The following is an 18,218-nucleotide window of genomic DNA, read 5'->3' on the forward strand; positions in this document are numbered from 1 at the left end:
CTCCCCTCCTCAGATAAACGACTGGAAAAAGTCAGTTGCAGCTTTTTTCTTTGGCTTGAGATGCTGCTTTGAGCCTGTCTCCCCAGTCAGAACTAAAGAAGGAGTGAGTTGACCTTAAAAACAGAAGTAGTCAAGTTACCATCTAGAGTATTTCTTAGATATATTCATTAAAACAATACCTACATGCAGCCAAGCCATTCTTACTGGCACCTTGTCAATGTGTGTGACAAAATGGGGTTCCGTGCTGAATTACAGAAAAATTGCTCAACCTGTGACTACTGAGTAACTGTATGCCCTTATGGAATCTGCCCATGGCTTTTTTCTGGTCTTTGTAAGACTTCAGCTTCACTGTTCTCAATATGAGCTCACATTTGCCTGACTTGAATGCTCAAGTTCCATGCTCTTAGGAAATGATTGCTGATGTAAAAATTACTGGTAAGGGTTTGACATTTAAGCTTCATGTTAGTCCTGCTCGTAGTAAGTAATTAGTAGGTGTACAAATGAAATGACAACTTCTTCTGAGAATCTGATACCTTTGTGAAGTCTGTATGGCATCATTTAGTAATTCTCTTGAGCTATTTACAGTTCCTGTTGCATATTGCATGTAACTGCATTTCCTACCTCTTATTTAGGTCAGTAAATACTGAGATGGGAGAAGAGAACTGTAACTGTAGATTTGTTTACCAGAGCTTCAGGTGAAAATCTTTGCAACTTAGACCTGCATGTAGCCTTCATGAATGTCTTGAAGATGATCCAACGCAGAGAAATTAGTTGTATTTGACCTAGAATGCCTTTGGAAATTTTCATTGACTACTTGCTTGCATTTAAAGCAGTAGTGCATGGGGTCAGCAAAGCTGCTTATCCTTCCGAGGGACAAGGAGTTAGTTTTGCTGTCCAGTTATGAACAGGAACTGTGTTCTGTGGACATATTCAGAAGATGAGTTGACTTTGCTTCAGTCTTGTGGTGTTGGAGAGATCTTGGGAGATATTCATTTGCCTAACCAAATCCATGAAATGGACTGCTTTTAGTCAGAGCCTCACAGTTTTCCAGGGGTGCTTTTGTTGTTATTTTTGTGCACTGAATATAATAGACGTGCTTGTAACTAATCCCTCCTCTGTAAACATTCTGTAGCTGCCTGCTTGCTTCATGTATTCCTTTTTACCCAATTTTGTTTCCCCCGTTTTGTTCTCTCTGTTGGTTATGTGAGGAAAATAGAAGGGAATTTATTCCTTGTTAAAGAGGAACTTTCTTCAGCTGTAGAATATTAGCAAATAATCAGATGAATGCTTTACTTTGAGTGAGAGGAAATGTAATTGCTGTGGGGTGAGAGCTGAAGGTGGGCTTAGGGACTGCCAGCTTTGGAAGCCTGTGTCTGGCAGAGAGGGCTCAGGCTGGTTTGGGACTCTTGTGCTCTATCTTTGAACTGTGGGGAGAGAACCTGGAATTGAAGGACATTGCTGAGTGAGCTCTGTAACCTCCCATAGAGCCATAGACCTGGAGTTAGATTGGGGAGATTTTTTAAAAAGCAAAGGAGATAAAGAGGAGTCAGATAAGATTTTTTTCAAAAGCATTTAGATATCTAACTACTTTTGACTTGTGTTTATGAAATAGATATTTAAACCTCCAATGGTTTCCCTTTGGTGATACTAAGAGGTGGTGTCTTCTTTTAGTTCCTTACAGATGTTTAAGCATTTTTTTTTTACTCTAGAGGTGAGAATGCCTCATCCTTTATTTTTTCTTTTCAGACAGTAACTTTCCCATCAGCCCCAACAAAATTGGCCTGATGTCATGCTGATACACTCAGTAATGCAGCTCTTCAGTGTTTGCCAGTGCATTTGTTTGGAGGCCAAGTGTTACTACTCTGGGATTTATTTAGACACATGAAAAAAGCTGGTTAGAGATTAATTTTGCATGCAGTACTTAAGGATGGTTACTAATGGTAAAGGGCAGCATATTAAATAGTAGATTTTGTGTGGTGTTTTGTGTGACTTCCTTTCGTGTCTGAAAACATATCAGTACTTCCTGATAGAGCTTGATTCTCAGTTGTGATGCAGTCAGACTTTTTTATTTGTATTTATGTTCCATCATCTACATTCAGAAAAAATATCTGGTCCCTGTTGGTCTTTGTAGCTTGTTTTTTTGTCATAGGCCAAATGGAGATAATTTTGAATTCGGAGGGTTTAAAATACCTTGTGTGGGGCAAAAGTGGGAATAACTGGTAATAGTGAGCCTTGTTTTCAGTCTGTGCTCTGAATGTACAATCCTGGTTGTGCAGGATGCTTTCTGAATTGGGTGAGAGCGAGGAGTAACAGTGCAGGGGAAATGACTTGCCTGAAGCTAATCTGCTTCATCAGCTGTAGAGTTATTCTGAATGCAAGCTGCCCAATTTGTCATGAAACCTTGGCCAGCACTGGCATGAATACAGTGTTTTGTAGCACTGTCTGTCTTGCTTTACAAAAATCTGCTGTTCATTTTAGGATTTCTAACAGCTGTTGGTTGCTTGCCCAGGCTGCTCTTTTTATGAAATGAATTATTTTTTTTAGGGAGGGAAATGGAAGGGTGTTTGGATTAAGAATTTTCTTGTCTGAAATTCTAGAGGAGGTTGTCAAGTTGTGAATGCTGCATTGCCTGCCTAATGCTGGTAGCACAGTTTTGGGATCTCAGTCATGTTAGAGTGGGTGAGAGTTTAGGGAAAAAAGCTTACTGGCATTTTGCTATTAAGATGCAGAGTTTATGAAGAGACAAATAGAAATACTGGCATAAGGCATCAACATACCATTGAATACTCCAGTTACTCCAGTTTCATCAGCACAACCCTGTGCAGATTTTCAGTTATTACATAGGAGAAGCAATAGGGTCGAATGGAACATACCTTGTAACTTTCAACTTCTCTGTGAACTGACATTCTGAAGACATAATTCAAGTGGTTTTCTTTGTAGAGATCTGGTTTCTAATATAGCAGAGTGTTATAGCTGTAATGCTTTATGGACATAAAGAAGGAAAGAAGGGAGACCTGTTCTTCAGACAGCTGATCCTTGGATTGCAGAAAACGTTTTCCAATGTGCAGCTCTTTTTCTGTCCATGAAGAGGGATGATTTTACAGCAGGTTTATCTCCTTGGCAATTAAAATTTACTTGTGCGCATTGAAACTCCCTAGTCATGTTTAGTAGTAGTGAAAGGAGGTCTAACATGACAGGGTGGTTATTTTTCTTACTAACATCTCATACTGCTCTGAAGAGAGAATTCCTTCAGAATTTTCGCCTCCTAAAGTGTTGTTGCTAACACAGAGACCACAGATGGAGTTGGGAGGTGTAGAAACAAGCAGCTGCTCCAAGAAGGTACTGAGAAGTTTGCCTCCGTTGTAGCTTCCTGCCATGAGGAGTTGTTTCTTGTGTAGTTTTCTGAAAAGTCCTGTAACAGAAAGCATCAGTCTTTTGCTTCTGATGTAGGTCTGCTACCTCAGGCAATACAGCAGGTGAAAATTGGCAAGGCAGCTGGGGTTGACGGAATCCCACCTGAAATCTGGAAGCACGGTGGCCAAGCACTCCATGCTAAGTTTCACGAATTTTTGATGCGCTGTTGGGAACGAGGTGAACTGCCTTCAGACCTTTGTGACGCTGTCATCGTCACCTTGTACAAGAAGAAAGGAGATAAATCAGACTGCTCAAATTACTGAGGTATTACTCTGTTCTCCATTGCTGGTAAAATCCTTGCAAGAATTCTTTTGAACAGATTAATACCCACCATAGCAGAAGATCTTCTACCTGAAAGCCAGTGTGGTTTCCGAGCCAGCAGAGGTACCACAGACATGGTATTTGTTCTCAGACAGCTGCAAGAGAAGTGTAGGGAACAGAACAAAGGGCTCTATGTTACCTTTGTTGATCTCACCAAGGCTTTCGATACTGTGAGCAGAAAAGGTCTGTGGCAGATTTTGGAATGTTTAGGATGTCCCCCTAAGTTCCTCAAAATGATCATCTCGCTTCATGAGGACCAGCGCGGTCAAGTCAGATATGGCGATGCACTTTCTGAGCCCTTTCCCATAGCCAGTGGTGTGAAGCAAGGCTGCGTTCTTGCACCAACTTTATTCACAGTCTTCTTCAGCATGATGCTCCAAAGGGCCATGGCAGACCTCGATGAAGAAAACGGTGTCTACATTCGATATTGTACCGATGGGAGCCTTTTCAACCTAAGGCGACTGAAGGCCCACACTAAGACCTTAAATCATCTTGTCCATTAACTGCTTTACGCTGATGATGATGCCGCCCTCGTTGCCCACACAGAAGTAGCTCTGCAGTGTTTAACATCCTACTTTGCAGAGGCTGCTGAGCTTTTTGGGCTGGAAGTCAGCTTGAAGAAGACAGAAGTTTTATATCAGCCTGCACCTCAGGAAGTCTTCCACCATCCCCTTATCACCATTGGTGAAAGAGAGCTCAAATCAGTCCAGCAGTTTAATTACCTGGGAAGCATCATCTCCTCGGATGGTAAGATTGATGCAGAAATAGACAACAGGTTAGCAAAGGCTTACAGAGCTTTTGGTAAACTCCATAAAAGAGTGTGGTGAAACAAACATCTGAAGAAAAGTTCAAAGATCAGCATTTACAGAGCCATTGTACTGTCTACTCTTTTATATGGGTCCGAATCACGGGTCATTTACCGGCACCACTTGCATCTCTTAGAACGCTTCCATCAGCGCTGCCTCCGTACAATCCTAAACATCCACTGGACGGATTATGTGACCAACACGTCTGTCCTTGAACAGGCAGCAGTCACGAGCATTGAGGCCATGCTGCTGAGAACACAGCTGCGTTGGGCAGGGCACGTCTCCAGGATGCAGGACTAAGATCGTGCTCTATGGGGAACTTGTCACGGGTGCCGCAGGAGAGGAGCCCCGAAGAGGAGGTACAAGGACTGCCTGAAACAGTCCTTCAGCCTTGGCCATATTGATCATCACCTTTGGTCTACTCTGGCCTCCAATCGAGAGGCCTGGAGACACACCATCTATAACGCTGCTGCTGCTTTTGAGAACACACGCAGGGTCACTCTCGAGGAGAAAAGACAGTGCAGAAAGAATCGCGTCTCGTCGATATCACCTGGGGAGTCTTTCTGCTGTGCCTTCTGCAACCGGACTTGTCTATCTCGCATTGGCCTTTTTAGCCATCAGCGTGCTTGCAGCAAGCGTGGGTAGAGCCCTTCTCAAATCTTTGCTCACGAAGCCTAGCCATGATGATGATGAGGTCTGCTCAGCAGTACTGGGCACTTCAAATTGCCCCTGATAATACCAGTACCACATTATTTGGTTGAATTGTAATTTCTCGCTGTTGTTTGAGTTGTGACAAGAGTAACAGTATTGCTACTTGCTGTTGCTGCAGTCAGTTATGGCAAACACTGCTATTTTGTGGGGGATTGAAAGAATGTTTCTGAATCATTTTGTGGAAGTTTCCAAACAAAGTTGTGTTTGGATTGTCTGACAAGGTGATCTGAGTAGCTGTTCTGGCAGTCAGGGGACATGGAATGGCTCCCCATGGGTCTCAGATTCATCTCTGGTGTGGCACAGGACTGGGATGTCTGATTCTCAGGGGAGAAGTCTCATTTGGAGAGAAGGCAGGAAGAAAGAGGAATATTTTGCCCACTAATCAATAGAAATTCAGGAACAGAAAATGCTTCATGTATTAGTACGTTCTATGCAGGCTAACATAAGAACTCATCTGTCTGCTTGTTTGTTTCAGCATTGTTTTAGCTGTAAAAGGAGGGGCACTGGAAATTAGAGCATCTCAAAGAAAGCCTTTCCGAAGTTAGATTATGACCACTTTATACAGCAGTAGAAGGTTTTGCTACTGGCAGAAGGTTTTTGCTAGCAGGAAGAAATGAATTACTCTGGGAAACGTTAAGACGTGGATGTGGGATTTTTGGCATACTCTTAGTGATTTAAATTCTTAGTGGGTTAAGACTCCTGGACCTTGCACACACGTCATGCATCTTGTAAGATGCATTTTTAGTTCTCTAAGCAGTTATTGCTTAGCATAATAAAACCTCACCAGCTTTCTCTTTTTTTTAAAGGCTGTTTTTATGCCTCATGAAATCTTGTGGAAGTGTCACCAGGAGCTGGCATGAAATATTTAACTTTAAAAATAGTAACGTCAAGATAAAATAGTTTTCAACTCAGTCTAATATTGAAACAGCCAGATTTGTGCTGAGTATGTGGGATCTTTCCTCTGTAGGTGCTCAGGTTCTTTAAAATAAACTGGTTTGGGATGCAGTCCTTATGCTTGATGTTAGCGTGATGGTGATACCATTTCTCCACAGATGAGCAAAGTTTAAGTCAGCTGGTTTTTGGTTGTGGGGTTTTTTTAGCTCTTTGGATCTAGAGAGTGAATGTAGAAAACCATCATGAAATGGGTTTGTCAATTTTTATTTTTTTTTTAATAATTCAGATGACCAGAAGGGAACTGCAAGGCTTAATGGGCTTAAAATTACTGACACTTGAAAAAACCCTCACCCACTCACACCCTCTAAATCCACAGTATCCACTGTTCTGCAATTCTACAGGGCTTGTGTGCAAATAAAAAACTAGTATTGTTTTTCTGATACTTTGATGTATGTTAAGGCTTACCTTATAGAAGGAACTAATTCTTGCTTCCTAAAATATCCTAATCTTGGAGGCAGAAGTCATGATGTCAGGAGATACGTGTATTGAATCAGATAATATACTTCTCTCATTATGCAGGAAAATCTAAATCCAGCAACAACAAAATAGTATGAGCCATGAAATATTTTGACTTTACGTGTATGAGCTGTTTTTGATGTAGTTTTAAGCAATTTTCAGAAATTGAATTCAGATGAAATTTGACTCTGTGCTGTAAGTGGTGAAGACTTGGGGGTGAATTGGACACCCTCCTGTGATAAAACAGCCAATTTACAATGGATTAAAAAAACCCAGGCAATTCCTAAAACGTTGTGATGGTTGTAAAGGAATTTGTGTAGTAATAGTTGCTGTAGTTTGTCAGTTAAGTGTGAGGTTTCCAGTTCTGGACTATAATCTGCCCACCTGGGATGTGTATTTTTAATGGTTTGTGGCTATGAATCTCATCAGTCTTATCCAGTAAATGCTAGTGAAAAAATTATGTTGCTTATTCATCTTCTCAACCGTTTGTACATAACAATGTCATTCTGTGGCTTAGGGCTGATGTAGGTCTCCCTCAAATTCTTCTTTTTGCTTTCAGTGTGGTCTGATACCTGCATTTGCTATTCATTGACATTATTTTCAGTGTCATTTCACTGCTGCAAAATGTTTATGTGATCAGATAGAGTTGTATAACTCTAGTTGAGGAAATAAGAGGTATAAGAACATTTTGTATAAACAGATCCCATTAGGGTTTTAGTACTCTTAGTAAGCTTACAGGGGTAATAGCAGTGGACGAAGAGAAAGAAAACAGCAAACAAAAGAAGAAGATTTGTTTCTAAATTTAAAAAAAAACCCAAGATTTTTGGTTGAGAGTTCTGCTGTATTTACAGGTAGTAAGAAGGGCAATGTGCAAATTTAACAAATTAATTGCATAGACAGAAAAATAAAAACAAATAATCCTGATAGGTTGTGGGTTTTTTTCATTTTTTTTTTTTGCTTTATCCTGTGAACAAATCAACGTACTAATGATTCATACTTTGTTCTCTGGAGCATTTTGCTAATTTGTTGATCACTTAGTTCTCTGTAGGGCTGTGTTTTCAGTTATTAAAAAAAGCATGTGTGTATATATAAGTATTTTTATTCTGCATGGTAAGAATATCATCCTGGCATAGAAGCCTATTGGAGGAGGTAATTTTAGAGATTTTCTTGTGGCTGACTGCCTGAAATATTTGAAGATTGCATTACAGTGCCCTGTCCTTGCTGCCTTTGCTGGATCACGTGCTTAGTTGCACCTGCGTGTTATGAGTACGTGTATGTTTTAAAAGTACAGAAACATTGAGAAATAAACAAAACCAAAGGAGCCCTGAAGTCAGAGTGTTCCCTCTGGTCTGTTTTCTGAGCAAGCTTGATTAACAGTCAGTCTGCAATAGCATTTTAGCATCCTATCTCCATCACTTGATCACTGTTCTTGTCTAACCCTCTTGGTCTGTCACAGCATGTGAAAAACGCACGCAGATGAATTCCACCAGAGGCTACTGTTCTCTCTTTGTTGTTGCAGCTGGCTTTGTGAATGCTGAAGTGTTTTGCAGGGACTTGGTTTGGAGTGGGTAGTACCTGAGAAAAAAAATAGCTGAAACTTTATTATAAGTTGTTACAGCAAGTATTCCAGTGTCAAGGAGTTATTTTCCTACGGTTGGCAGTATTGAATGGTTGGGGCATCAGAAACCTGTATCTTCACATCAGTTTGCTTAATCAGTAAAAGAAAAAATAAACTTCTGCTTTTTAGCAATGCTGTGGTTTTCTTGGTTTTCTTTACAAGGAACATTGTGGGTTTTTTTCCCTTTGTATAAAATGGCATGGAGTCACTACTCTGAAGCAGGGGAATTGAAGACAGAGCTAATTGAAGACAGCTGGGAGTCAGCATATGAATATTACAGTGTGTCTTCAGCTTTTCAGGTGCTTCATTCTGCATGTGGTCAGGCTGGACTATGACTGGGTGCAGAGGCAGCTCCCTGTGTTTGTTCAGCTCTCACATTCTGATGTTACAGGGTCTTGGTTCAGTCTTGGGCTCTTCACCCCTTGGCTTGCCAGTTGGGTTTGTTCTCTTGTATTTGGAACATGAAAGTTCATTCTTGGTGCCTGTTAAGCACTTCTGCTGGGCTGCTGTAAGAGCCTCCAGCAGCTCCAGCTGAGCTGAAGCAATCTGTGATGTGTGTATGTATGTGTTCACTTTGAACACCACTGAGACCAGCTGTGTGATTTGGAAAGATCATCTACAACTGAGAGAGTGATATCTTTTGAAGGCAAATTAATTCTTAATTACAAGAATGGGAATACAGGCCTGACAGAGGGCATCTTGAAGTGAGGTTTTTCTTTATTATCTAATGCACTTGATTAGTTAGTCTTCTCTTGGCATATGTCTAGCTAATCTTTCTTTATCTATATGGCATAGCTTCGGACCTGCTCCAGCAGTTCATCTGTGAGCCTATCCAATGGAAGGGATAGGCTCATGCTGCTCAGTTTAGTTGCACTGTTTTATCCCAAATCCTCTCTCCCCTGACTTTAACCCATTTTGGCATGGGTAATTTAAAGGTAAATACTTCTATTGTTTTAAGTGCTTATATGTTACCTCTCTCTTTTTGTATGTTTAAAATTATGTTAGCTATTTCAGTTGCATTTTTTCTTAAGTATTTAATTTCCTTCTGGAGCCTGGTGGTTGTGGTTCAGTAGTTCATATGTGCCAAGTATAGTTTTCATATAGTCCAAGTTATACAGGCACAGAGTAGCTGCAATATCTCTTCTGGTTAGGTGGAGAACTTTTCCTTTGCCCCTCTGAGAAGAATTATCCTGTTTGTGACTGCATCATGAAGCTTACACTTTAATGTGCTTAGTCTGATTTATCCCCAAGATTGTAATCCCAGCACTACTCAAGGATGCTCTTGATATTCCATCATTTCAATGTATTATGTACCAGTGCATTATGGATGTGCTGTGTTTTTGTGTGAGTGTTGCCTGCAGTTTGGGAGCTTGTATGGCAGGTGATCACTACCCATCTCTGTGCTTGCAAGCTGCAAAGCAGCAAGTGGACACAAGTGTACCCCTACTGCTTACACTGGCTGCAAGGATGTTACTCCAGCACTTAGGAAGATGTTCCCTTTTTCTTGACTTTGTAGGCTGGGACCGACCTGGGCAAAATGGTAATGTGATAGTAAACCAGCTGGTGGTAGTGTGTCTGTGACCCATTAAATCAGTCCTGCTTTTAATGACTCTTTGAAGTGGGAGCTAAAGTTCATGTGGCTTGTGGATGGAGCCTTGAAAAGCATAGAAATGCTTTTCAAGGAGGAGAAAGTATCTTATTTTCAGACTTTTGCAAAAAGCTTCTGTTACATACCCTCAGGTCAGAGGTGGATTTTGGTTATTTTTATATACACATATTGCTTTTTATAGGATGCTAATTATATAGTAAAATGGAAGAAGAAAAAGGAGTATGAGTAATGGTCTAAATGCCTTGGATATAATTTATTTGAAATAACTAGTAAATTTTTAATTAAAAGGCTCATGTTTCATTTTGCAATGTTCACCTTGGGAAACTGTTTTTTGAAGTACACTCACAGCATTCACCTTCAAGTATTACAGATTCCAAGACAAAGGTGAAGTTTTCTGATGTTTCCTGTCAAGTTTGAGCCCTGAAAGAATATAATTCTCTGGTACATACTTCTTACAGACATCAACTCTGACAATAAATTTCTGAGGGAAAAAAGAACAAGAGAATAAAGTAAAACCAGCAGCAGAATTTTAGAAGGAAATGTACAGAAAACAGTAAGAAAACACATATTTCTGAAGAGTTGTTTTAGGTATGTTATGGTTAAATGTAATGCTTGCTATGCTTGCCCCTATATGAGAATTCTCAGCACATTTTGGTTTTAAGGGATATCAAGGAGACAATCACTGACTTAAGCCAAGGGGTATTTTATTGATAGGCACTTAAATAAAACAAGCAGAAATGCTTTAAGTGCATTCTACAGTAGCAGTTTTATCTGTCTACATGGAAAATTCTGTAAAAAACAATGTAATGTTTACCATTTTTAAAATGAGGTTTGCAAAGCAGGTTTTATAACACCTCACACATGCCTCCTTTGCTGGTCAAGAATGCACTCTGCATATTTCCCATTAGTTTTACTGTTCTTCTCATTTTAGCTTTGAATATCAGAGGTGCTTCACTTAATTTCCCTCATCCCCTTGTTCTGTGTGTAGTTGTATTACTTCGTTATGCTCGGTTACATTTAGGCCTGAAGCCAGCGGGAAGGGTGAGATGGGGACCAAAGCTGTAGACTTGTCTGTAAAAAGATAAGGCAGCCTAACATGCCATTTTTCTAAAGGTACATACAGCAAAAGCTGTATCTTGTCTTTGCACTGTGTCTTATCTCTTGCTGTGAGATTTGTTTACTTGCACTTGTATTTATTCACTTGTACATACAGTTTATTTTTAGAGTCATGTGTCAAATGAAAGTAACTCAATGGAAATAACGTGATTAGTAACAAATATGTTCAGTGTTTAGCCCAGTTGTTTTTAGTTTGTTCTCTTTAATATCTTTGGTATTTTTATGGCCCCTATTCTGCTGATTATTCAAGCAGTTTCTTCTCTATTTGTCTGTCATGGAAACTCAATTATATTGAAGGAATACTATGTTGAACATGATCTGTTTTTATGAATAATTGTTGGCTGCAACTTACTCCAGCCTACCCTGTATTAGGAATGGTTAAGCAATTGCAACACATGCATCTCTATGTCAGCAAACCCTGCTGGCACAGAAGGTGTTTCCACTGGTGAGAATGCATGTTTGTGTGCATAGCTTGTGTTTACTGTTTTAGGGTCAGGGTTTTTCACTGTTGTTATTCCACAGAAATAATTAGATCTGTGTTAAAGTTTCAGCTGTTATAAAATGGCTGTAAAAATCAAAACTGTAATTCACATAAAACAGTAGCAAAAAGGGCAGGATAACCCTCATCAAAGCTGCATGTTCTGTGTGGCAGTAAATAGATGAGGCAGTTCAGAATTCAGAATGGTTGATCCTGCTTCTTAGGTAGGAGATAGAGATTAGATGGCCTCTCAAAATCCCTTCCTGACCTGGGTTTTGCTAGTCTTTTAACCTAAGTAAGTGACAATTGTTTGAGGTTGCTTATGCTTTGCTTGTGACTTTATTCCTCCAGGACTTCAAATGTGTCCTTTGTTCTGCTTGGGTCTGCTGTCTACTTCCCAAGAACAAACAGTGATTCTTGGTAGTTTTGCTCCACGATTTAAAATGATCTTCCTTGGATAGATTCATCTTGTGGATTTGTCAGCTTTGTATTACATCTTTGATTTCACTGCCGTATAATTTTTTTCACATTACATTTGCAGTCTTCCCTACTATACCTATCTTTGCTTTCTGAGCAAAAGCTGAGATGGTTTCTCCTTTACTTTTTTAGTGGACTTCCTTTTTTTTTTTCTTGCTATAAATATTTATTATAGAACCTGAGAGTACCTTTTGCCTGTTTTATTGATTATGACTCTTGATACAGGTAGGTATGAATCCACCAACCCTAGGTTTGTGTATCTAGAGGTAAACTTTTTGAATGGATCTTCTTTTTTAGGACTCAAATGAGAGTATTCAAAGTCTAGTTTAAGCACCTAAATAGGACTGTTCAGCTGACTTTACAGGAGGTCTAATGGAAAAAGACCCTCTAATACTCTAAGATAAGGGTCTCTAGATACTCTAGATAAGGGTCTCACCTTGGCTACATAGAGGACAACCCCCTTGAAACTTAGAGCAGTTGAACTTCTTAATTTTAGCATTTACTTTATATGCCAAGTTACCTACTGTGAATTCAGTCGCCTTTAAAGTAGGATTAAAAAATTATTTTCTTCTTCTCAGTTATTTTCTACTATTGTTTTGCATGTCTCTTTCCTTAGAGAAAATTCAGGATTTTAGAAAGATGCATGATCTTATAGGTAAGATTATTGCTTTTTGGGTTGTTTTTTGGCCCACCAGGTTTTACTGCATTTGCCTTATTCTGAAGATGTCTAAGTTGTGTTCTCTGAATGTCTGACTGTGTGTTATGATATGCCAGGTAATTGGCCACCTGTCTTCTGCTGATTACTACTGACAGTACAGCTGATGAATCAGTTAATGAGTTCAGTGCAAAGTCAGCCTGTTACATCAGTTCACTGTGTTTTACTGTTAAAATCAAGCTGGCTGACTTGTGCCGGACTGGTGCTGGAGCAGATGAGGAGGGCTCATGTTGTCTTCCTTCTTGGAAGAAATGTTTCCTCAGGAGAGGTAATTTCTGTATCACTTGTTGAAGTGTTTTTCTTGAGCTCGTTTAGTTAGCTTGAAAGAGAACAGCCACACTATGTAATGGAGAGATTGGAGGGTGATCACAATATTTGTACTACTACTCCTAGTAGTGGTACAGGTACTACTCTATAAGTAGTACCTGAGTACTTAGATTCTATGTGTGTCCTTGTCCATCACAACAGTAAAGTAAAATAAGGTGTACTGATAAAATAACAAGCAGAATGTGTTTTTCTTTGCTGTTTTTTTGTCACTTCAGTCTATCTTTAGCATTTCTAATCTAACCTTCATACCCAGCACCGAATCCTTGTAAAGAGGAACACCATCCAAGCTGCAGGCTTGCAGCTCTTAGAAAGATATGCAGGTGTTTAGTTAAATACTGAAGTCTTTTTTGTCTTGTACCTTGTAGAAGGTGTTTAGGTGTTATCTCTCTTCTAGTATTGTGTGTTGAAAGACTTGAATAAAGTACCTGTATACAAGGAGTGCTGTTTAAACCACAAGAAACACCTCTCCTTTTATTGATCAGAGTAATTTCCAGTATGAAAGTACCTCAATTTGGGCTTTCTGTGGTATCTACTACTACTGTAGCAGCAGGAGTGATACTGAATTTAACTATGTTGCACTAATTAAAAACAGAACTTTTTTTTTAGTGACTAATTAGAAGTAGTACGTTTCTTTAGTGACTTGATGAAAGCTTTACACCTGTTCTGGTTGTGGGAAGTGGAAATGAGATGACTTTTCTGCCAAAATTGTGTTTATCTGATAGCTGTAGAGAAAGGGCTGCTGCATTTTTTCCATTGTTGTTCATTTTACAATCTGCTTCTCTCACATTTGTGAATGGGGTTATACCACTGTAAAACAGAGACTGGGTCTGTAACACAGAGTGGAAGTCACTGGTGATGGAGAAACAACCCTAATAATGAAAGACTGACTCTGTATGGGAGAAGGAAATGCTTCCTAATGAATCTAATTTCCCTGCAATAAAAAAAATCATAAATGTGGATGTTTGAAAACTGTGCTTTCTTTGGATATTTATGTAATCCTTCGTTTGACAGGTCTGCTCGGTACTGGGGAGATGTTGGCTGCTTTGCTGTGTGTGTACACTTTCTAAGCCCTCTCCTATCCTGTCTCTTTCCCAGCTGTTGGGACTGGAGGGTGTCTCGAGGCAGAGGGAGCGGAAGCACTTACTGACATCAGGGCTTAAGTTTTCCTTTGATATGTTGCCTGGAGGCTGGTGGGGACAGAAAGCTGAGGGCCAGATTGGTTTACATTCTGGCTTCCAGTGGTGTTTTAGAAACGGGTTAGGGAGGCAAAGAGACATAACATTGCATATCTGAAACTGAATTAATTAGGCTCTTGGCAACAGAGTTTGGAAGATGGGGCGAGGGGGTGGGGGAAACCAAGTCTGCTCTAGTGATGGATCGGGAAGTGCCCTCAGTAAAGCAGTGAGGTTCTTGCAGATAAGACAAGTCTGGCATTTTATATCAGAGTAATCTGGGTCAGAGCAAAGCAGAAATATAAGGCTTCCATAACTGGATGATAAGCAATCTTCATCTGCACTTAAAAACATAAGAAGTGGAGTTACTTTGGTAGAAAGGTGACGGTTAAATGTATTTCTATAAAGCTCTTGGTGCCTTCAGCACCAAGATCCTCATGGGATCCTCATGGGCTTAGCACTGCACTAACATATGAATTTCCAGTTGCTTCTGTAAAGAACTTGGAACATAAAGACAGAAAGGTGATGGTGGTGAAGGGTATAAACCAACAAATACTAATTGAAATTAAAAACTTGTAAATAGCTGAATACTGAATGTTGACAAAAAAGTCAGTACTAGAGTTTCTAGAGAACCTTTCCATTGCTACTTGTGCATATCCACTGTAATAGTTCTTTGTGTAATCTCCTGGAGTTCGCAGGATGCTGCTGCCACATTCTAACAGAAATGCATGGAAAATATTTCATTACCTTAAGTCTTGTTGAACTGCAACAGTTTTGTCAGGAGACAAAGTTTGAGTCTGCTAGGCTAATGAAGCTCTTTTGGCCAAGGACTTTGTTTTTTTAGGAATGTGTGCCCATGCCCTAAGGGGATGAAAACAAAGGCAAAGTTGAGAGGAAATTCTCCAGAAGGTTTCTGTGCTGCCTTTTACTGTCAAAAATGATCTTGAACTTGATGAGACAAGACAGGAAGAGGAAGAGCTCCCTGGTTCTCTCTCTTTAGCCTCTCACGAGTTTTGTTCTCTGAATGATTCATTGCATTTTTTTTCTTATCTTGCTAGATGGGCTGGTGATCCCATTGGTGGAACTGTCTGCAAAACAGGTTGCATTTCACATTCCATTCGAGGTGGTGGAGAAAGTTTATCCTCCAGTACCTGAGCAACTGCAACTTCGAATCGCCTTCTGGAGTTTCCCAGAAAATGAGGAAGATATCAGGTAATAAATACTATTGCTGTTGTACTGATGCTTAAGAAAAGGTTCTCTTCACTGGAGGAGAATTATTGTCCGTTTGATGTCCCGTGTATTTGGTACTTCTGCAGTTCCCATGTGCCTTTTGTAATTCATGGATAGTTTACTATGTGATATGCTGTGATATTGGGTTTTATTTTGGGATGAGCTGCCCTGCATATGTCTCAGGAAAAGCATGTACACATCTAGGTTCTGTGTGGAAATTATAGCAGAATAGATGCACCCTTTAATTTGCCTAATGGTAACTAGTTTGTAGAGTACTGTCCTTATGTTCGTCTTACGAAATGATTGTTCCAGTTTGAATCTGTTGCTGGAGTCAGAGCTTTAACTGGGCTCAGAAACTGCCATGGAGGGCTGGCTCAGTATGCTGTGCAAGCCTTTTGTTGGTGTAATTAGTAGAACCAGAATTTGCTAAGTACGTCCATAATCAGTGGATACAGTCAGATGACTGTATTTCTTATGTTTCCACATTAACTGTGTGAGTACCAAGTCAAAAACTCTGTGCTTTTAGATCTTCTTCTAAGCATCGCTGAAGCTTTTATACTATAGGAGGCCTACCCATGGACTGTGTGTGCAGAATTTTGTTGCAAAGTAGTGATATTACACACTTGGAGAAGCAATCTTCCCAAAAGTTCTTGGATACATTTGTCTAATGTTCTGGTGTCAAATGGGGGAGTAATGCCAGAAGTGCTGATGTAAGATCACCTGTGAGGGAGCAGAGCAAGCCAGCTGGTTGTATATGCTCATTATTCTGAGGAGCACAGGTGTAAAAAATAATCACGTCAGCACGCCGGTAATTAATCTAGGAGGGAGTTTTTACTGTGGCCCACTAACATTAGACCTTGAATTATACTGTATATAAAATCTTGATTTTAGGCTATGAATGAGTTTGGTTTTTAGAGCCTTGGATTGTAATTCCTCAAAATGCCAGTGGCTTTTACACAAAGCCAATGCAGAAGAGACTAATGATTTTTGTGGTGTAATTGTAATGTGGAAATGGCAGAAGAAAGCTGGACTTCATATTAAAGATAGTAAGGATTTTTCAGAAACCATATCAGCAAAGAGGACACTGTGAAGTTTCTCAAAACTAGACCTGCACTGACATGTTATGTTTATCTCTTGCAGATTGTACTCCTGTTTGGCGAATGGCAGTGCAGACGAGTTCCAGCGAGGGGAGCAGCTGTTCCGGGTGAGGGCTGTCAAAGACCCTCTCCAGATAGGTAAGAACACTGCAGCTCCACGTCTCTAGGTACTTCAGATTCCCAAAATCATATCTGCAATGGGACAGCAGTGCTATGATTGTGTCTCAAAACAAGTTTTTTTGGCATCCCAGCTTAAACTCCCTGCCAAATGTATTCTTTGTGATGTCTTGATCTAAACGCTGTGTTTATTTTGGCCTCAATCAGCTCAGCTGTGAAACTGACTGAAAGGCAAGGAATATTGTGAGAGATCCTTAATCTGCATTTTGCAAAAAACTACATAGGAAGCCTTTGTCTTCATAATGCTTAAATTCCTCTCTCCTAAAGAGAAGATGACTTTCTGTTTGTCTGATTAAATTAATACCTTGCCTAAAGTGCACGTATGGCACAGAGGAGGTTTGCAAGGTTTAATTATTCTTTCAGCAGAAGAGTTTTATTAATAGTACAGTTACTCAATGTAGTATTTTGGCAGGCAGAAATCCCTGTTGCTGGACAGTGGGTTTATAGCTTCTCCTACCTTATCTTGTTCTTTTTATGTTTTATGGCTATAGAAGCTAATCTTATCTTCTACAAAGAATTGGACTCAGGATTTTTCATTAAATCCTTTGAAGCAATGAAGAATATTGAGGTAGTGTTTTCAGTAACAGCTGTTTGATGGGAAAGCATTATGTGAAATAAAGATACTAGTGTATCAAGGTGGGCCATGTCAGTCCAATCACTTTTTTTCTGCAAATATAAGCTTCAGAATTAAAATATTAATCGGCATGTCAGAACTGAGCCTGGTTGTAATAAGAAAAATGCTAATATTAAAAGCTGTATAATGTTAAGGAAGAAATTTAGGAAATTTCCTATATTTTCTTGTGATGAGTGATAGAGACTTCTATGAGCCTGTTCACTTAATAGCACCAGTAACATTTAAACCTCAGTGATCAGTGAAATGAAGAAATTTAGGTAAATAATCCTCAGAAAGGGAATGAAAGGGAGACATATTATAAAGGTTTGGGGAGAACAAAAAGAGAAGGAGATAGCCATTAAGATATGCAAAATGCAAGAGACTGATGAACTGTTACCTGAATATAGGGTAAAGCATCTGAAAGGGTTTTACCTAGTCCTATCTCTATTGTAACAACAGTAGCAGGAATTCTTGGGTATGGAAGTGATTCCTCATACTAAAGATTGAGTTGTCAATAAGACCAGATAATAGTTTTGGAACATCAACATCAGTTTGGAGATTGAGATAAATAGGATTAAACTGACTTTTGAGGGCATTCATAATCTCCCAATGTCAGGACTGAAATGCTGAGAGAGGCCTTTAAGGCATCTGCTTAACTTAAGGAAGCCAAATGTTTGAGAAAGAGAAATGAGTTAAAATGCAACTGGCTGAAATTCAGTAAATCCTGGGACTTCCACAGTGGAAAAGAGCTGAATATTGAATAGACAGTAGTAAGACTGTGATCAGAACTTGTTTCAGTAATACCTTAAAAAGATGAGGAGGTGTAAAGCAATGTAAATGAACAAAGGCTGGGAATATGAATGCAAAACCTGTGCTTGGGGAGGGAGGAGTAAGGAAAAAGAGGAGGTGGGGAGTGATACAGGGAGA

General features: G+C 39.7%; 1 protein-coding gene across 1 annotated transcript in view; it reads left to right on the forward strand.

The window, feature by feature from the left end:
- ZSWIM8 (zinc finger SWIM-type containing 8) overlaps positions 1–18,218 on the forward strand; it is a 60,361-nt gene that overhangs the window by 7,041 nt on the left and 35,102 nt on the right. The window contains exons 2-3 of the mRNA XM_050336254.1: positions 15,233–15,386; positions 16,545–16,639. Of these exons, the coding sequence (XP_050192211.1) occupies positions 15,233–15,386; positions 16,545–16,639 (249 nt within the window). The remainder of the gene's footprint in view (positions 1–15,232; positions 15,387–16,544; positions 16,640–18,218) is intronic.

Source organism: Myiozetetes cayanensis, unplaced genomic scaffold, assembly GCF_022539395.1.
Source record: "Myiozetetes cayanensis isolate MyiCay16 unplaced genomic scaffold, myiCay2020 scf10, whole genome shotgun sequence".
NCBI lineage: Eukaryota > Metazoa > Chordata > Aves > Passeriformes > Tyrannidae > Myiozetetes > Myiozetetes cayanensis.